General features: G+C 39.5%; 1 protein-coding gene across 12 annotated transcripts in view; it reads left to right on the top strand.

The window, feature by feature from the left end:
• Positions 1 to 22,041, top strand: part of LOC122562047 (multiple PDZ domain protein) — a 368,714-nt gene that overhangs the window by 262,189 nt on the left and 84,484 nt on the right. For all 12 annotated transcript variants that reach the window (XM_043714532.1, XM_043714569.1, XM_043714586.1 and 9 more), the window contains 2 exons: positions 11,533 to 11,710; positions 18,913 to 19,109. In XM_043714532.1, coding sequence (XP_043570467.1) covers positions 11,533 to 11,710; positions 18,913 to 19,109 — 375 coding nt within the window. The remainder of the gene's footprint in view (positions 1 to 11,532; positions 11,711 to 18,912; positions 19,110 to 22,041) is intronic.

Consider the following 22,041-nt stretch of genomic DNA (forward strand, 5'->3'; position numbering starts at 1 on the left):
TCCTGACCTCTCCGCCCCCACCCCCACTCTGGCCTATCACCCTCACTTTTACCTCCTTCCACCTATCGCATTTCCAACGCCCCTTCCCCAAGTCCTTACTCCCTACCTTTTATCTTAGCCTGCTTGGCACACTTTCCTCATTCCTGAAGAAGAGTTCATGCCCGAAACGTCGATTCTCCTGCTCTTTGGATGCTGCCTGACCTGCTGCGCTTTTCCAGCAACACATTTTCAGCTTTATTTGTGGGGGGCCAGACACTGTCGCAGCAGTGAAATGGTTGATTTCAAAATAGAGTTGGAATCTTATTCCACCATTCCCATTTTCAGCAAATTTCAGCGATGTAAGATAATGATGCAAGTAACAGGCTTGCATACAACACTGAAATTTTGCTAGCTGAATTTTAAGGCTGGACTTTTTAGACACCTGCAATTTTGAGTCATTTAGGCTTTGGAAACCAACTGGTTTGTGGCAGCACAGAGGATCCTGGAGTTGTGAAATTTTCACAGCTGAATTCAATTTTTTTTTTTGCCAATTTGACACATCAATGTAATGCTAGCTGATCTGTGAAGTGTATTTCTAATACATTGATATAATTGTCCTCAAACAGTAAATGACCATGCAATTGACCAGCATTGTGGAAGTAGAAAAGTATTCAGATGCAGTTATTTGTGATCTATATCAATGACTTATATGAAGGAGCTAATTGTATTGTAGACAAATTTTCTGCAGATGCAAAGGTAGATGGAAAAACAAGTTGTGAGGTGAATACAAATGTCTACAAAGGTTTAAATAGTTAAGTAGCAAGTAAAACAAAAACAATGTATTACCTAAATGGAGACGAAAGGATACATTATTTGAATGCTCTGTATGTAAGTTACAAGTTAATGTGCAGGAGTTAAGATGACAGATGGAATGTTGACCTTGATCACAAAGGATAGGAATACAAAATTAGGGAGTGCATTGTAGGGACAATGTACAGATTTAAGCTCCTTACTTAAAGAGGGATTTAATTGCATTGAAAACTGTTCAAAGTAGGTTCACTAGACTGATTTCTGGCATGAAGGCTTTGTCTTGTGAATTAAGGTTGATTAGATTGGGCCGAGACTTGAGTTTAGAAGGGCAAAACTTAACTATTTAAACCTTGAGTATTTAAGAAAGTGGTAGGGACAAGCCAGGGAACTATAGACCGGTGAGCCTGACATCGGTGATGGAAGTGAGTACTGCAGATGCTGGAGATCAGAGTGGTGCTGGAAAAGCACAGCCGGTCAGGCAGCTTCCGAGGAGCAGGAAAGTCGATATTTCAGGCAAAAGTCCTTCATCAGGAATGAGGCTGGGAGCCTCAGGGGTGGAGATATAAATGGGAGGGGCTTGGGGCTGGGTGGAGGAGGTACCTGAGAGTGCAATAGGTAATGGAGGTAATGGTGATAGGTCGGACAGGAGGGTGGAGTGGATAGGTGGGAAGGGAAGGAAGATTGACAGATGGGACAGGTCATGAGGACTGTGCTGAGCTGGAAGGTTGGAACTGGTGTAAGGTGGGGGGAGGCGAAATGAGGAAACTGGTGAAGTTCACATTGATGCCGTGGGATTGAAGGGTCCTGAGGTGGAAGATGAGGCGTTCTTCCTCCAGGCGTCAGGTGGTAAGAGAGTGGTGATGGAGGAGGCCCAGGACCTACATGTCCTCGGCAGAGTGGGAGGGGGAGTTGAAATGTTCAGCCATGGGGCGGTGGGGTTGATTGGTGCGGGTGTCCCTTAGATGTTCTCTGAAGCGTTCTGCGAATAGGCGTCTAGTCTGTCCAATGTAGAGAAGACCACATTGGGAGTAACAGATACAATAAATGACATGTGGACGTGCAGGTGAAACTTTGAAGCTTTGGATAAAGGTGAGGGTGTAGGTGTAGGCGCAGGTTTTGTAATTCCTGCAGTGGCACGGGAAGGTGCTAGGAAGGGAGGGTGGGTTCAGGGGCGTGGACCTGACCAGGTAGTCGCAGAGGGAGCGGTCTTTACGGAAAGTGGATAGGGGTGGGGAGGGAAATAGGTCTCTGGTGGGGTCGGTTTTTATGTGGAGGATGGTGTGATATATGCAGAGGTTGATGAGGTGGAAGGTGGTTGGCAAGCTGTTGGAAGGAAATCTGAGGGTCAGGATTTACATGTATTTGGAAAGGCAAAGGCTGATTAGGGATAGGCAGCATGGTTTTGGGCATGGGAAATCGTGTCTTGAACTTGATTGAGTTTTTTGAAGAAGTAACAAAGAGGATTGATGAGAGCAGATAGGTGGACGTGATCTATATGGACTTCAGTAAGACATTCAACAAGGATCCCCATGGGAGACTGGTTAGCAAGGTTAGATTTCATGTAATATAGGGAAGATAGAACACAGAGGGTGGTGGTAGAGGGTTGTTTTTCAGACGGGAGACCTGTGACCAGTGGAGTGCCACAAGAATCACTACTTTTTGTCATTTATATAAATGATTTGGATGTGAACATTGGAGGTATAGTTAGTAAGTTTGCAGATGACACCAAAATTGGTGGTGTAATGGGATCTTGATCAGACAGGCCAATGCACTGAGCGGCAGATGGAGTTTGATTTAGATAAATGCGAGGTGCTACATTTTGGGAAAGCAAATCTTAGCAGGACTTATACACTTCATGGTAAGATCCAAGGAAGTATTGCTGAACAAAGAGACTTTGGAGTGCAGGTTCGTAGCTCCTTGAAAATAGAGTCGCAGGTAAACTAATGTCTTAATGTTTTCCAACAAGAAAGAGAAGTTTGTTTCCTATACAGGGGAAAGAGGCTTGAAACTTAATAACAATTTGAAGTAACCTTCTGAACGAAAATGGATCTCTGCCAACCAAACACAGATATGGGAATCTTACAAGATAAGACATGAATACAACTCACTTTAAAGTAAGCAAGTCATCAGTGTAAAATTTTCCCTATTTGACTGTCATTGCTCGAGATTGCTCTAGATATTTCCAGATTTTGTGTGTTTTCACGTAAACCTATGAGTGAATGATGAACATGTTCAGCCTACCCTCAAAGCACTGTGTAGAAAATGACCCTTTCATTTCAGTGTACAAGATAAATTGGTATTTGGTATTATAACTAAAATATGTTGCATTCCTTATTAGTACAGTCTGTTTTGATATAACATGATAGTTCCGTTCCCATGTGATCCCGAGTTATAAGAAAATAGTGTTATATCCAATACAGGTAAGGAAAGTTTGTGTTCGACAAATAATGGTCGAAATTCTTCCATCATATTATAGCCAATTCATGTTGAAGAAACACGTGTTATAGCAGAACCGACTATATAAGACGGCGAATTATCAAACATGTCATTGGTAACCCCTCACCATGCTGACCCCACATCACCAGTTTATTCAAGACTGTCCCAGGGTTATTAACTTGAATTGTTCTCCCTTTTATTTTGGAAAAAGGACTCAGGCCTAGTGGCATATGTAGCAGTTGTATTCGTAGTCCTGAATGCAGTACGGTTTGAGACTGCTGGAATGATTTGAGCAGTCTTAAAAGTTCTCACTATAACATGGGGTTTTGTAGTTACCTTTGGATCAAGTTCTGAGTAGATTTGATGATCTAATTGAATTAATAATAAGAATTGGAGAATTAGGGCTTCATAAGACCTGCCTCTCGACATAAACAGACTAATGCTGTATGACCAGCCCTGTTGATGTTATTGAGACATGATAGATAAGCCATGAAGAAGGGAAGTTTGTTTTTGATCCTTGCTTTTCTGATTCTGTGCAAATTAAGAAGGATTTTCTTCTGTTTGTCGCATCTGTGATCTTGCAGGGAAGGCCACTGACCACCATTCAGTGAAAAAATCTTGAAGGGCTAACACTGGTCTAACTTATGTTGCATAATTTTTATCAGACCCTTTTGAACCTGTTTTGCATCATGAAGACGGTTCCATTGTTTGTTCTTATCCTCCATTGCAAAGTAGGTAAGGGAAGAAATAGCAGTGGTGCTAGCAAATAAATTCAATTACATTCTAGCCACAGAAGAGGTGTCGGAGGACTGGAGAACACAGTGTAATGCCATTGTTCAAGAAGGGAACAAGGGATCAACCAAGAAATTACAAACCAGTAACTCTAACCTCATTGGTGGGGAAACTATGTGAAACAATTCTGAGAGGCAGAATTAATCTGCACTTGGAAAGGCAGGGATTAATTTAGAAAGTAAGCATGGTTTTCTTCGGGGGAGATTATCTCTGACCAACATGATTGAATTCTTCAAAGAGATGACCAGGTGTATAGACATGAGGGCACAGTGCCTTTGATTTGGTCTACTTGGACTTCACCAAAGGTTTTGATGAGGTTCTACAAGGGAGACGGATACAAAGGGAAGAGCCCATGGTATCCAAGGTAATTTGCCAAACACACCATCCACAATTAGCTGAGTGGTAAAAAGCAAAAGGTGACGGTTGAAGAGTATGTTTCCAACTGGAAGTTTGTGGCGAGTAAAGTCTTATGGGTCAGTGTTGGCACTCTTGCTGTTTGTGGTTCCGATAAATAATTTAGACTTGAATGTAGGAGGGTTGATCAGTAAGTTCACAGTTGATAGAAAAATTGCAGTGATAGGTAGTGAAGAGGACAGCCTTAGACTATAAGAGGATATAGATAGGCTGGTGAGATGGGCTGATCAGTGGCAAATGGAATTCAGTGCAGATAATGTAAAGTGATGTACTTGGGCAGGACAAACAAGGCAAAGGAATACATGATGATTGGCAGGATCCTGGGAAGCACTGAGGATCAGAGGGATTTTGGTGTACATGTTCACAGGTGTCTTAAGGTAGTGAGCTGAAAAATGTGTTGCTAGAAAAGCACAGCAGGTCAGGCAGCATCCAAGGAGCAGGAGAATCAACATTTCAGGCATAAGCCCTTCTTCAGGAATGAGGAAAGTGTGCCAAGCAGGCTAAGATAAAAGGTAGAGAGGAGGGACTTGGGGAGGGGCGTTGGGAATGCGATAGGTGGAAGGAAGTTAAGGTGAGGGGGATAGGCCGGAGAGGGGTTGGGGGTGGAGAGGTCAGGAAGAAGATTGCAGGTCAAGAAGGCGGTGCTGAGTCCGAGGGTTGGGACTGAGATAAGGAGGGTAAATGAGAAAGCTGGAGAAATCTGCATTCATCCCTTGTGGTTGGAGGGTTCCTAGGCGGAAGATGAGTCGCTCTCTCTCCAGGCGTCGTGTTGCCATGGTCTGGCAATGGAGGAGGCCAAGGACCTGCATGTCCTTGGCGGAGTGCGAGGGGGAGTTAAAGTGTCCAGCCACGGGGCGGTTGGGTTGGTTGGTACGGGTGTCCCAGAGGTGTTCTCTGAAACGTTCCGCAAGTAGGCGGCCTGTCTCCCCAATGTACAGGAGGCCACATCGGGTGCAGCGGATGCAGTAAATGATGTGTATGGATGTGCAGGTGAATTTGTGACGGATATGGAAGGATGCCTTGGGGCCTTGGAGGAAAGTGAGGGGGGAGGTGTGGGCGCAAGTTTTGCATTTCTTGCGGTTGCAGGGGAAGGTGCCGGGAGTGGAGGTTGGGTTGGTGGGGGCTGTGGACCTGACGAGGGAGTCGCGGAGAGAGTGGTCTTTCTGGAACGCTGATAGGGGAGGGGAGGGAAATATATCCTTGGTGGTGGGGTCTGTTAGGAGGTGGCGGAAATGACGAAGGATGATACGATGTATCTGGAGGTTGGTGGTGTGGTAGGTGAGGACCAGTGGGGTTCTGTCCTGGTGGTGATTGGAGGGGCGGGAAGTGGAGAAGATGCAGTGGAGAGCATCGTCAGCCACATCTGAGGGGAAATTGCGGTCTTTGAAGAAGGAAGCCATCTGGGTTGTTCGGTATTGGAATTGGTCCTCCTGGGAGCAGATTCGGCGGAGGCGAAGGAATTAGGAAAATAGGATGGCGTTTTTACATGGGGCAGAGTGGGAGGAGGTGTAATCTAGGTAGCTGTGGGAGTCGGTCGGTTTATAGTAAATGTCCATGTTGAATCGGTCGTCCGAGATAGAAATGGAAAGGTCTAGGAAGGGGAGGGAGGAGTCTGAGAACAGGTAGATAAACCGGTTAAGAAGGCATATGGTATACAGAGGAACCTCGATTATCCAGCATTCGATTATCCGAATTTTGGACTATCCGGACAAAATCGCAAGGTCCCGATGCTTGGCTAAACTGTTATCCGAACATTCTATTATCCTAACAGAATACTTCCCGCTTGTGTCGTTTGAATAATTGAGGTTCCTTTGTACTTGCCATTCTTGGTTGAGGCTTAGAGTTTAGGAACAGTGAGGTTATGCTGGAACTATAAAACGTATTAGTTAGGCCACACTTGGAGGTGTGTGGAGTTTCTGTAGATCCACGTTATAGGCGGGCTGTGATAGAACTGGAGAAGCTGAGAAGATCTGTCACGTTGTCCGGACTGAAGAGTTTCAGTTAGAGAGTGATTGGACACACTCTAGTTCTTTACCTTACAGTTGAGGAAACAGAGAGATGATGATTGAGATGTATAAAATTGTAAGGAGCATGCGTAGGTTGATAGGGGATTCATGTCCGGGACAATAAGTTTAAGGAGCAGAACGTTTAAAAGAGTTGTGAAGAAAAATGTTTTCACCCAGAGGTTGGTGGTTATCTGGAACTCATTGCTTGTAAGAGTGGTAGAGGCTGACACTTTTGTGGCGTTTCAAAATTTAGGTATGTACTTGTGATGCCAAGATGTACAAGGCGATAAGCCAAGTGCTGAAAAATAGGATGACAGTAATTAAGTGAATGTTTTGACCAGTGCAGGCACAATGGTTTGAGGGGTATTTTTCTTGCTGTAGATTATTATAGCTGTATTTTGACATTTTTCAGTATTTGGGCAGTTACTCATTTTGCTTGGTAAGAATACTTAGTCATTTTACAGGTTTTATTTAGTTCTTTGATTTTTAACCGGGGAAGTTCAAACTTGCTGTATTTATTTGGCTTTATTTTCATATTATCCTGGCCTCCTCGTCAAAAATGAAATGAGCTGTGTATTTACAAGACCAGCAGATAAATACCTGTTACGACATGGGGTAAACCCTCTGCTAAATTAAACCAGCAACACAGAAAAGATTCATCCCATGCTGCAATCTGTTAAAACTCGAGAGGCAAAGAACTATCCCAAAAGTCACTATTTAGAGTAAAAATTAACAACTTTATTCTTTAAATCTAACAGAGAATATTAAAATTAACAACTATTTATAACCCCTTTCTCTTAAACCTATCTTTTACCTCCCAATCTACAGCACTAGTCCAATTTTTAAAAAATCCCAATTAAGATTTACAAAAAAAAACTATGTTTCAAAACCAGTCAGCTTTGCCGAGTTTCCTCGGCAGATTTTCCTCTGTAGATTCTCTCCAGATTGGTTTCTAAGTTCTGCAGCATAGACTCCCCACAAACAGGTACCTCTCAGAGAGCTCTTGAGCTAGCAGCCTATATATGTTGGTCTTTTGGCAGTTCTCTCTTAACTATTCAAAATATCCAGTTTTATACCCCAAAACATCAGATTTAGATTAGATTACAGTGTGGAAACAGGCCCTTCGGCCCAACAAGTCCACACCGACCCGCCGAAGCGAAACCCACCCATACACTTACCCCTTACCTAACACGACGGGCAATTTAGTATGGCCAATTCACCTGACCCTGCACATCTTTGGACTGTGGGAGGAAACCGGAGCACCCGGAGGAAACCCACGCAGACACGGGGAGAACGTGCAAACTCCACACAGTCAGTCGCCTGAGGCGGGAATTGAACCCGGGTCTCTGGCGCTGTGAGATTGTTTCATTGGTTTTAATATTATCAAAATACTAACTTCAAACTTCATTGGAGTTTGGTATCTTGGGGCATAATTTAAACTGATTGGCTGTGTTTGAATTAGTTTTTGTCTCATGGCAACCCAACTACTCTTTGTGTCGACCCTGTGTTTACATTGTTACCTTGCTCAGAATACCATGCCTGACATTTTTTTGTTTGAGTTTAGTTCCTAATTCTTACATTCTGGGAATAGTTCTGTGGTTCCATCTTCACAGTGAGAATGCACATTGAGGAATAGAATAGTGTCTGATTCATTCTCCCTACAAGCATAGTCTTTTCATCTAGAAATTTGTCCAATAATTTGTATCTAGGGTTCAAAACATATTGTAATAATAAGGTTTCATGGGAAGGGTGAGTTTTAGGTATTGCAAATAATAGTTTGATTGGAAAAGATAATTGTTTGGTTGGTGAATAAATTTGATAAAATGCCTCCTGTTGGTCCTCAATGACAATGAGTCAGTTGGACTTATATTACTTTGACCCTATAATTCCCTTATCCTCTGATCAACATTTCATTTTCAAATATTTTTTAGGATTAATATTTCCTCATGCAAAATAACAATGAAGAGTATTGAAAATTACTCTGAAGATCTGGCAACGTTTGTGAAGTGTGATTAGCATTTCACACCTTTTAAATCAAAATTACCAAAGGTTCATGATGTAACAGATTCAGTTAGTACAGAAGCAAATAGCATTGTCGGGATCAAAAGTAAAAGATCGGTGATAAATAGAAAATACATGATAATGCAAAGCAAAAGATGCATTAGTTATGGGACATGTGAAGAAACAAAAGGTGTATCTAGAGTAAATGTTAATCGGAAATTCCAGAATCAACATTGGATTTGTTCCTGACCAGTCAGTATCTGACTCCTCTGCTATTAGAGGGCTAAAGGTAGGGAAGTAGACAGTGTATAGTGAATTCATTCTGGCAGGATGACAGGCATTCAACAGTGTCGGAAGCTGAGGGATGACCTCATAGAGGTTTATAAAATCATCAGGGACATGGATAGGATAAATAGGCAAAGACTTTTCCCTGGGGTGGGGGAGTCCAGAACTAAAGGACATAGGTTTAGGGTGAGAGGGTAATGATATAAAAGAGACCTAAGGGGCAACTTTTTCATGCAGAGCATGGTACATATATGGAATGGGCTTCCAGAGGAAGTGGTGGAGGCTGGTACAATTGCAACATTTAAAAGGCATCTGGATGGGTATATGAATAGGAAGGGTTTGGAGGGATATGGGCTGGGTGCTGGCAGGTGGGACTAGGTTGGGTTGGGATATCTGGTCGGCATGGACGAGTGGACCAAAGAGTCTGTTCCGTGCTGTACACCTCTATGACTCTAATACTATCAGAAATTGCCAGAGAAACTGAGCAAGTCTGGCAACATCTGTGGAGAGAAAGCAGAACTAATTTTCTCAGTTGAGTGACCCTTCTAATTTTCCTAGCCCATTTACTTTCCTTCATACAAAGTTTTAAGAGAGGTTTTCTAAAAGAGAAAGTCCATCCATTTTCATTATTTATTTTGATGTTTTCTAACTGTCTTAACTCATGCTTCTACTTGAATATTTTTCAATGATCTCAGTGACTTAAAGTAGACATAGCACTCAATTTACAGGTTAACAGTGTGCCTATAGAGCTTTGACATGAAAAGATCTCACACTCATCTGCTTTTTTTTTATTGTCCTCCAATACCTAGATGAGGGTTGAATTAGAACCCAAACCTCTTCCCCTGGTTGGTTTAGCCATCAAGTATATCCAACAGTCTCTTAATCAGTGTCTGCACCTTTACCCTCAAGATGAAATAACTGTATCTGCCATAATTCTGGCCATGGGAAATGCTATATAAATCCTTTGAAAATCTTTGTCTCATTAGATTCCGTTACCACTCTCAATATAAGGTTCAATTTTGATAAGCGAGATACGTTTATGTTTAAAATATTTTTAACTCAAATATACAAAGACTCCAAACAATTTAAGTACTGGTAAATGCTGCTTTATTTTTGACTCAATCTTTCCACATCACCACTAATGATCATGTGCTTGTCTGCCTATAACTGTATTGGGTCATCATAAAGGCACTAACATAGTGTAGTGTGGGGAGTGGTGATTCTGCATACAGATTGTTTCTATTAGTATTGCAGTGGGGTCTAATTTTGAAGTAGTTTGACCTTGTTCATGGTAGAATTCCTGTGCTGTCTTTTATCATGTTGGTATTTTGTTTTTAAAAGAAAATCCTTCTTTTACTTATGTTCTTGCTGCAGCTAACAACTGACAACTTTGTCATTCAGCACTGTAATCATTTCAGTACAGTAGTCATATTTGAAAAAGTAGGTTGGGGGAAGAAAAGGTTGTCTGAAAGGGAGTTATTTGTGATAATGTTACCCATTCCCTTATGTTTTATCTATTTGTCCTTAAGAGTTACCATTAAACTATTCAACTTAAAATTCTTTATTTACTGAATTGAAAGTTTCTTGTCACATGAAAGATCTGAATGGATGCTGATTTTAAACTCACGAAATGTAAAAAAATCATAGGGCAAACCTGACTCGTGTCTGCTTTATTTCCTTAGGCTTGGTTTCAAATAGTAATTGGCAAATGTTGATAAGTAGATTGCCTTCATGGTTGGGTTCTTCAGTATAGTGAGACCCAAAGAAGGGCAGAAAATACTTTTGTTGAAGTATCACTGTTAAGAAATAGTGATTTATAATTGCAATGGTGCAAAACCAGGCAATCTAGTTTCAGAATTTGTCAATGTTACTGAGTTGTGTTGATAGGTTGGCCAAAAATAAAACTTGGGACCCCAGTTGTCGCATATGTGCAGTACAACCAAAATGTGGTGTGCTAATCTGTATTTCAGAATATCATAAGTTGATCGGAGGTATTTCTATGGTCTAGTGGCAACGTTGGTATATGTTTGCTCCCAAGTAATGCCTGTTATGCTAAAGTCAGGAAAGATGATTATCAGTGGAGGTCTGAGAGGTTTGTTAAAGCCAGTGTTGTTTGGCTGTTCAAAGTCAATGTCTGGACAAGTATCACTGAAAATAAAATGAGGGATTTCCATGCATGCATCACTGTCTGCTTTTATCAAATCAACGGCCAGCTATGAGCAAGATCTGAAGATCCACTAATATAGATATCTTACCAGTCAAACGACAAGTGATGCATCACAGTAATGCTCTTTCCACTTCATTTTCTTGCTTTTATTGGATCTTCTCATTTCTGGTATACTCTTGGGATATCTATCTTTATTTGCTGACCATTTAGCCTTGGGTATAGCTACCCTTCAGCACATGCCCCAAGAATGTTTTCACTACAGTAGTTTTACAGTTCTCCATTAATTCCTTGCTTAGCTGAGTGATGACCTGTATAGTTTTGGTAGCAGAAGTCAAGTGTGTGTTGTGAGTAAATCAAATTGTTGTAATATGCATTCGACTTTCCAGTCCCCAGTACCCCGACAAAGGTCGGGCATCCATTTCTTTTGTCTGTTAAACTTTCTACGTGTTGTTTTTATATTGCTCAGGCTAATGCGCCTTGATTGAGCATTGTGCAATGCTTTCTTTTGTATTGTTATTTAGTACAAAATTTAATGTTTTTCAACATAAAAGTGTATGCATTTAACTATAAAAATACAATATAAATGCTTTTTTAACCAAATCGCTCCATGTCTTATTGTGTTTGTGTATGTTTAAAATATAGACCTCCAGCCAACCAGATATAGAGACTGAAATTATGTCAGCACTCTCCGATCCACAGCTATTGCCACCCGAACCTGTTGAACAAGACGAGACGAGCACTATCGTGGCATCACGAGGGAACATGAGCAATAAATCAGAAGATGGTTTGGAGGAAGTTGATGAATTTGGTTACAGTTGGAGTATGTAATTTATGAAAAAAATTGAAACATTACAATATGGCACATCACGCATTAACTTTCCATCTCAATGAATCGTCTTTAAATGCAACCATACTACTAAATCAGTATATAATCTTAAAGGACAATATTTTCAATATGAATTATTCTAATGCAAATACTCCAATCATCTTATTCAAAAGATTGCATGGTTACTGTTTGTTTGCATCTCTTGGCCTTTTGAAAATAAATTTATTTTAAGTTTGTTATGGATGCCTAACATTCTAGATTCTAAAATCTGGCAAAGAACTATTTTCTGAGAAGCTTCACTGCATTGGTGAATGTCTTAATAATAATATGAAATTAGCATGTTTTAATGAATATACTGTATAGGCAGTCAGAATTGGATGTTGAACGTAACTAGCTCTTCATAACTATCCAGAATGAAGAAAATTATGTCTCTTCACTACAGTGTAACCTTGTTTTGTCAGTGGCAGCTAGTCATTAAGTCAGCTTTCAATTTTGTTTCTCTGTCAGGCTAAACCGTGAACTGGGAGAGAGATTTTCTTAACAGAGTTGCATGTCTTTAAAGAGGTTGGAACAAGTACTTTGCATTGTAAATGCATTCCTCTGCCCATAGATATATAATTTAATAACTTGTCTTTGTTTGGCTGTATTGTGATTATTCCCTGTTCATAGAAATGAACAGTTTGAAACAGTTGTTTCACATCTCTTACAATATTGTATGAAGAATGCTGTGTTGCCTCATCCAAATTAACTAATTTCTTACATCTGCATTGCCTGCAGTATTACACCAAGCAAAGATTTTGTGTACAAGGATAACAAATTCTGACTCCAGACTTAAGATTCTTTTTTTAAAAATTGATAGATCAACTATCTAAAGCAAGATATGTCCTTAAATATCACTGTCCTGTTTATGACTTCAGAGGTGATTACAAATGAATGTCCCTTGTTCGTTACTGGAGGCTTAGGGGAGGGGGAGTGAAGAGATTAAAACAACATTTTGTTCATCCAAACCCAGGTGTCATGTAAAATTAAATGATAAGCTAAAGTTGAAGAGGACGGGGCACAGTTATTAAAAATAGTTACATTGTGGAAAACAGGTCTACGGATGAATAAGGCAAGCAGAGGAGAACTGAGAGCTATTAAAATCACTTGACAAATTCACAATATTCCACAAACAAGAAAAATGTTAGAAGTGAGTTGAGATTTTTGATGTGAACACAGCCAATTAGTCAGGATAGGTTTATATTAGCAAGGGTCCATAATAATTAATTACAGCATTTGCATAAATTTTAAAAGGACAGCCACAGGAAGAATTGGACTGAGTTGGAAACAGAGCAAATCTTTGAGAAGGCAGAAGATATGGCTGAGATACAAAGTGACTAGTTTGAATTGGACTTCACCTGAAGAAGAAGATTCTGCCAATGTTACATGGAAGATGAGCTGGAAGGAAATGGAATAGGATGAAAAATAGTGGAGATGCTTAACATGCTACCAGTCCTCAAAATAGAAAAGATGCTTCGTTCAAATCAGATCCATCCCAGGTTACTGAGCAAACTAATTATCAAAATTCTCATGCTCATGGCCAAAGCCTCCCAACCTTGGATCTTGAGATAGAAGAGTGATGCCAGATGATGTCAGGAATGCATTTCTCTTCATGAAAGGAGAGAGGAATAAATTTATCAATTAAGTGCTTCCAATCCTACGACTAAATTATCTGACACTTTTTTTAAGAATGTTCACAAATACCACTTTTTGTTAACGTGTTAGTGTCCCAAATTTGCATTTTCAAAGACATTTGAAGTTTGTAATTGTGATGTTCCAGTATGTTGTGAACGTTCAGATGATTCTTCAAAATTTAAGAAAAGCAAACAATAAAGTGCCTGCAAATTATGTGATCTTTGATATTGTCAGCTGCAGCCAGATCTGAAATAGTTAAATGTACACATTCTCTGCCATCCAGAAAACACTCATATTAAGGATCATCAGAAGTACACTATTCAAGCAGACTTGTATTTTTGTTTTGCCATGAACAAAATACATATTGAAACTCACTGCATCTTAAATGAATGTGAAGAGGTCCTCATCAGTCATTCTTCCGTTAACATAGCCTGTCATCCAAACACACAGGTCTTTGCTGCCTCAAGAATTTCCCATTGTGAAAAGACATAATGCAGAAACACATGACTTGTTCAGAAAAGAGACTTGTAACAGTTCACATGGATGAGACAACCATCTTTATTGCCTACTTTTAAAGACCTAAGAATCAGCTCTGCAAAATCTGAAAAATCATCTGAAAGCCATCAAACCAGTTGCCAGACAGGTGCACAGCCAAAGTAGTAATTAGCTATACCTTAATTTTGAGACAGACTCTCTGTAACTTGTTCCAATTTCAAGTTTACTTCAGAACCAATCTCATAGGAAGTTAACTGTAAAGGAGCTTCATAATATAAGAAGAAACTTCTGCTTAGCATTCATCCAAAACCTCATCTAAGACACAGCACAGACGTGGTGGACGGCATTATGGAACAATTGAACATTGCACTCATTTTTTCTTCTTTATCTATATCTAATCTTTACATGAGTGATATTATATGAGGTGAATGCATGAGATGTTATGTTTTAATCACCAGAGCAGGTGTTGAATAATAAATAGCCTTTAATTGAAATACATTAAAAAAACTTGCTTTTGGAATTTCTTAAATTGCAACAATTACTGTTAGGGTAAGAAAACACCTCATATACAAATCATGTTCCATTCTGGCAACAAAAAGGAACACAGATTGAGTCTATGACAAATTCAGTGTTGCAGGTCAGGATGACACCATTGCAAATTACCAAAGTTTGACTCTAATTGGAAGTAGAATGGAAAATTATCGTTAAGGCAAAGTCGTTGAAACAAAAAAAAGGGATTACAGCAAACTTTAAGAATAAACAGTAGAAAATGGATGCTTGTTTCTGATGTGAAAGTATTCCTGTAAGAAGAAAACTTAACTCAGAAAAAAATTGGCAAACAGCTAAGCAGATAGAAGTTAATGCTGTATGATAACAAAGTACAGATATCCAGGCTACTGAACATGCAAGTTACTCCTTAAAGCAAATCATAGTTGTGAAAGCCGCAACAAAGGTACAAGTCCTGCTAGCACAGAATTAATCATACGATACGATTTGGTTTTGTATGCCTCAAAACCAATCTCTCAGCATCCTATTGTTGTTACTGGATTCCCCCCACAGTTGACCAGCATAGGCTTGAAACTTAACTTCACCTGAATATTCAATATTGATAGAATGCAGGGAGCGAACCTGGATTCTTTCCAGGGATCTAACAATAATATTTCACAACTTTATCCAAGGAAGGCAGCCCTAAGAGCCATTAAAGCTTTGCAGACCACCTGGCTAAGCAGAACCTCCATCAGCAGATAACTGCATTGAGAACTACATGTCTGTTAGTGACCATTCTTGAACCCTTGTGTACCGATGTTGATAAACATTCGGCAGATAATGTTTAACTGGGATTTTTAAAAATAAAAAACGGTAAATGTGAGAGTGTAATTACAGCGGTGCCTTAATTACTGCTTGAAATTGCCCAAGTGTAAATGAGGGGACGTAAGTATACATTTTTAATTTAGCATTAAAAGGAAACCATACCTGCTATATCACATGCCAATATAATGTGCTTTCAAATAATACTCTAAAATGTTTGCACAGAAACAGACAATAAAATGCCTGCTTAAATTCATGTTGCCTTTGGCATGATCACCTGAAACTCGAGCAAATATCTAATTAAATATGAACATTCAACACATCTGGCAAATTCATACATGGCTTTCTTTAAAGAATGGGCCACTACCAAAAGAGCTAAAACATCAAAGGAAGCTCATTTTTTTTTTGTTTATTTGGAAATGGGAATGTAATGGCTTTCTTTAGAGAACGGGCCACTACCAAAAAAGCTAAAACATTAAAGGAAGCTCATTTTTCTGTTTATTTGGGAATGGGCAATGTAGCAAGTCACACGTGAAAAGAAACACCAAGCATCAGCTGTCCAGATGCAGAGTCCATCTTAAAGCCATTTAACCAACTGCCAGACAATTGCACAGCCAGAGTTTACAAAAAAGTTTTTAAAAAATCAGAATTTGCATAGCATTATAAATTTTTAGAGCTATATTTTAAAGAGTAGACTTTTAAAAAGGCAGTCAAGATGGAGTCCTGACAATTGTTTTCTTTTGTTGATTTCTTTATCTTCTGAGAGGAAAAACTCAAACCTTAATTTGATTATACCTTAGTGGTTTCAACCAAGGAATAAGGGAAATCCTCCATGCTTACATTGTAAATATGTAGATGTATGTTGTTGAACACAAAACTTTTGGCTACTTAAAGCCACAGGTGAGAAAGATAACAAACTCCTGATTAAATTACCCTTTATTTAGTGTTCTTGTGGTGCAATGAGTGTGTCCCTACCTGTGATAGGAGGCCAGGTTCAAATCCTAACTGTTGCAGAGGTATGCAATAACATCCTTGCAAAGGGCTGATTAGAAGATATTTGAATTACCCATTACCTTAGTTGGGCTATGATTTGGAACTTGTTACAGGTCAAATGGGAAAGGCAGCTGTTTGCAAAAGATCTTGCAGGGATTCAAACTGACTTTGAGATACATCTTCAGCAAGACTGAGTTCCATGACCGTGAGAGATGTTCTGTAAGAAAACCCTTGAACCACTGCTGTCAATTAGGCACCCAGTAATCTTCTGCAAAATCTTGAAAGGGAATGACAATACTCTCTGTCTTCTGATCCACCTTCAAGTCAGCCTGGGAAATCCACAAGTTTCTAAGACCGTCCATGCAGCCAGAGTAGCAAGTCAACTTGGAATCATCGTTTTTCAACAAAATGGAGAATGTGTTCCCTTTTATGCTTACTATTTTAGATCCACTTTTGGGGAAAGTGTTAGATATGGATGAGTCATTTCATTCATCGCTGAATGAGGTGTATGCAGAAATATCTTCACTTTGAAATACAGAAGCTGACTGCTGGTTTATTAAATTCACTCAAAATTACTTGAGGGAAAGAAAGTACAAGCATCCACAAACAAAAACATTTGATCGTGGGCAAATAACCATCTAAAATTTATTAGTGACCGTAGCTCCTCTTTGAAGTAGGTGAAGGACTCTCTTCAATCTTCAATCACCTGAAAACGAATCTCCTGCAAAGTTGACTGCAGTAATGCTTGCAACTAACTAAGGAAACCTCTGCTTTACTTCACCTAAAGCACTAACTGATCTAAGGAACTACAAACCTGTCACAAAAGAGAGACTATTACAATTGTACATTGTAATAATATTTTCTTTCAACTGTATTCAGTATGTGTGTGAGAATCAAATCATTGAAACACATGTTTAAAAACCCCTACACCAAATGTGGGATAATCAATAAACTTTAAGACTCTCTAAAAAGCTTTCTGCCGGAATTATTTTTATTAGGATAATCGCAGTTAAGGAGAAAACACCGACAGCTTCCATTGCAAAATACATTGATCACAGGCAATAAAAAGGAACACAAATTCTGTCTGATACATGGCAAAAGTTGTCAGAGGAAATTTGTTGAAGTGCTTATAGTTACATCATTTAAAAGCCATTTGGAGAAGTACATGGATAGGAAAGATTCAGGGGGAAATGGGCCAAACGCAGGCATATGAGACTAGGTCAGTTCAGGAAACCTGGTCGGCATGGACAAGTTAGGCCAAAGGATCTGTTTCTGTGCTGTATGACTCAATGATTGTATGCTTCTATTTTGTAGAGAAAGTTTATTTCTGCTGCTGATTTAGTTCTACTTCTGTTCTGTTTCCACAACCACTAATTGGACAGTGATTGCCAGTAGATTAATGCAAATCTTTGAAGTGATGGATCAAGTTGGGAAGGCAGTTAAAAAGGCAAATGGAATTTCTGGCTTTGTAAATAAATTAGTAGAGTACAAAAGCAAGGATTTTATGCCAAACCTATATAAACCATTAGAGTACTGTGACTAATAGCACCGCATTTTATTAAGAATATAGAGGCCCTAGAGGATACAGATTGTTTAAAATATCAGCAGTGAAACACTTGAGTTTTAAATCAAAAAGGTTTGTGATGGTATAAGGAGGCACGGCTTCCAGCTGCAGAATTGTCCTCCAACCAGAGAATGTAGACAGTTCCTATGATCTGGATGCACAGCCTGAATGATGGTGGAAGCAAATTCATGAGCAGATCCCAGAAAGGAATTGGAAAACTATTTGAAGAGGGCACATTTGCAAGATTCTGGGCAAGGGCAGAGGTGTGAAACCAATTTCAAAAATACTTCAAAGAGCCCGCATATGCAATTTGGGCTAAATTACTACCACCTATATTGTTCCTGTATTGTTTTGCTAGTTAATGAAGTGTAAGAAAATTCTGAATTAGTTACAAGTGAAACGTAATTGGGGTAGCATGTCGAACCTGGCTTTAAAATTAGGTATGATATTCCTTACACCTTGAAACTGGAAGTTCTTCTCAGGTGGTGGCACAAAGTGGACATTATTGGACTGTCCACCTGTTCTGTACAATGTGTAAGATTTAATTTCATTGTCAACAATGAAATTGAATATCAAACACAGTATTAGACAACCAGAATGGTACCACTACTTTGGACCACCATTAGAAATAAATTTCTCACTCCAGTGGGGCGCATAAATATATGCATACACAAAGTTTGTGTGCCCGGATATTAGCTGAAACCTTTATTGTAATTTGTATTTCAGAGCGGTGGCTGCAAAAAAAAAAATCATAATTGAAATACTGGCAAATGCATTTAATGCGAACCTTTATGAACGGCTTTTTCAGGCAGACCAGGATTAATTTTTCTTCATTGTAACCAGAAGTTAGTATATTACATGAAGCAACCTTGAAGTTTAAGATAATTACAATTAACTGAGAATGCAGTTTTTTTTTACTTTTCAAGAGAGCAAAATTTATTATGATAAGAAATGCAAAAAATAAAATGATTAGTAGGCTTATGGTAATTTCTAAATGTTTATTTGATTTTTGTAGACGAGTAAGATCAGAATAAATGAATGGTTGCATTTCTAAAGCATCTATACTGGAAAGCTGAAATGGTATAAGTAGTGTAAGCAATTAACTGAGGTGAGTTTTTGTAAATCTTTTACTTTATTTTTCTGATCTGCACAATCCATGAAGAAAAGATCAGACAACGGTATGGAAGCTTGATGGGAGAGCTGCATATGATTGAACTGGAGAAGGGAAAAAGTGGGCTAGGTCTGAGCCTTGCTGGAAACAAGGACCGATCCAGAATGAGTGTTTTTGTAGTTGGCATTGATGCAAATGGAGCAGCTGGTAAAGATGGCAGGATAAAGATCGCAGATGAGTTGCTAGAGGCAAGTATCTTTCACTGTGAATGTTTTACACGACTGCTGCAAAAAAGTGCACATGACTTATATTGATCAAATGAATTGTGTTCCAAAAATCTTTCTCATTTATCTCCAAAGAAGCGAAACATAACACTTTATATTACCTCTTGTAACATGTTATATAATTTTTTTTATAATGAATAAAGTTGTTCAGTAATTTCATAATCTGATGCCACTTTGAACAAAAGAATTCTTGCAACATTGAAAGATTTTTCACTAGAAATGTCTTCTCCTTTTCCATCAATAAAGTTATCAAGCTATTTTCCCCAACTAATCTCCTTAATAATACATACTTAATGCAGGAGTAAATATTCAGCCACTCAAGCATTCTCTGCCATTTAATGACTGATGAGATTGTGACCTCTACTTTCCTGTCAACTTCTGATATGCTTTAATTCTCTTGTTTGTCAAGAATTTACCTGACTAAGCCTTAAAAAAAAAAGCTCAAATCTATTTTCCTTACTGCTCTCTGGGAAGGGAATTCCACAGACTAATGGCTCTTTTAGAGGTTAAAAAAAATGCTTCATACCCACTTTAAATCGGAAGTCGCATATTTTTAAACTGTCCCTATTTCTAATTTCCCATAATGAGATATATCCTTGCAGCATCTATCCTGATAAGTCTCATCAGGATCTTATAACTTTCAATAAGATTATCTTTTACTCTTTTGAACTCTAGATGGAAACAGATAAATTTGTCGAATCTTGCCTCGTTACACGACTCCTTTTATCACTGAAGTCAACTGAATGAATTCTTCCCTCTACTATTTCAAAGGCAATTATATTCTCCTTTAGTATGGAGAGTGAACTGTGCACATTAATTCAGATGTGGTCTCAACATTACCCTGTGCAATTGCAGCAAAACATTTCTCTGCTTATATATTCCATTCTCTTTGTCATAAGCAACAGTAATCCATTTACCTGACTAATCATTGCCATACTGTATGCTCATGTGTTGTGGTTCATGTGCCAGAGCACCCAGATCTCTGCCTCACAGTTCTGTTGTCTTTTTATTTTAAATAATAGCTGTTTTTCTATCCCTACTGCCACATTCTGACCCACCTGCTTGGAATTTGTGCTGGGGCATCAACTACTTATAATTCATGTCAAATACTTGGATGGAAGGACATAAATGTGTTGCTAAATTTGCTGATGACACAAAGATACAGTGCTCAGTTGTAAAGGGGCCGAATCTTGTGCTGTCCTGGAAGGGAAAACTTAATTGCATGGAAGGCCAAATTCAGAATCCCAACATCAAAACTCCACTTGACAATCTGAAATAATCCATTGAAGTCAACAGTCTTTTTCTTGTTTGATAGACAGTTTCCAGAAGATAGTGAGAACTGCAGATGCTGGACGATCAGAGTGTATAAAGAGTGGAGCTGGAAAAAGCATAGCAGGTCAAGTAGCATCAGAGGAGAAGGGGAGTTGACATTTGGAACTTTTCATCAGGACTGGGGAAGGAGAAGGGGGCTGTGAAATAAATAGGGGGTGTGGGAAAGGTGGGTGAGATGGCAATAAGTGGATGCAGGTAGGACGTTGGTCAGTGGGAACTGTGGGGGCATATAAGTGGGAAAGAAGATGGACAGGTAGGGTCAGGTTAAGGTGGTGGGTTTGAGAGGGAGGGTTGAGGTGGGGGAGGTGGAATTTGGAAGCTGGTGAATTCTATGTTAAGGTTGTAAGCTCGCGAGGTGGAAGATGAGGTATTCTTCTTTCAGTTTGTGTGTGACCTTGTGTTGATGGTGGTGGAGGCCCAATATGGAAATGTCATTTGGGGAATAGGAATTGAAATGGTGGGCAACCGGAAGGTGGGGTTGATTGGAGTGTACAGACCATAAATGTTCCTGAATCAGTTTCCAAGATTGTGCTCAATCTCTCCGACGTAGAGGCGACCACATCGGGAGCAGCAGGTGCAATAAACCAGGTTGGAGGAAATGCACATGAATCTCTGCCTGATTTGGAATAATCCTTTGGGGAGAAAGTGAGGTCTGCAGATGCTGGAGATCAGAGATGGAAATGTGTTGCTGGAAAAGCGCAGCAGGTCAGGCAGCATCTAGGGAACAGGAGAATCGCGTTTCGGGCATTAGCCCTTCTTCAGGAGAAGGGCTAATGCCCGAAACGTCGATTCTCCTGTTCCCTAGATGCTGCCTGACCTGCTGCGCTTTTCCAGCAACACATTTCCATCAATAATCCTTTGGGGCCTTGGACGGAGGTGAGGGGGGTGGTGTGGGGGCAGGTTTTGCACCTCCTGCGGCCACAGGGGAAGGGTCCAAGTGTGGAGGAAGGGTTGTTTGGGTGTATGGACCTAATGAGGGAGTTGCGGAGGGAACAGTCCCTGCTAAAAGCAGATATCTGCAAACTGAATTGTCTTATCTTTTTTGTAACATAAATTCACGCTAGAAGTTCTGATTAATAGAGAATGTCATTTGGTATAGCGCCAAATAATATAGTTTACAGTTTTGCCTTTTCTTCCATTGCATCTCTGTTGACCCATCGATTTATCTATTTTCCCAGTTCACTTGAACTAGCTCTGTATTCACACTTTTATAATTCCTATTACTTTAGTCTAAAACATTAGCCTTAAGTCCACTCTTCTCTTCCCCAAATTGAATTTGAAGTGTTATAATCACTGCTCCTGAGGGGCTACTTTTCTAAGAGATTATTAATTAAGATAATCTACCTACATTAAATTCAAGACCCACAGCAATGTGCTTGATTCGTAATTGCCGTGTGAGCAATTAAGGATGTGGAACAATATTGGCTAACCAATCATGAATCAACAGGTTTAGAACAGCCTGCTCTTTGTTTGGCACAATAATATGGTGAAAACTTATCTTTCAGGTAACTTTGCCAATCTTATTCATCTATTCAGTTTACGTATACATTAGTATCACTTTACT

Source organism: Chiloscyllium plagiosum, chromosome 2, assembly GCF_004010195.1.
Source record: "Chiloscyllium plagiosum isolate BGI_BamShark_2017 chromosome 2, ASM401019v2, whole genome shotgun sequence".
NCBI classification, from domain to species: Eukaryota; Metazoa; Chordata; class Chondrichthyes; order Orectolobiformes; family Hemiscylliidae; genus Chiloscyllium; species Chiloscyllium plagiosum.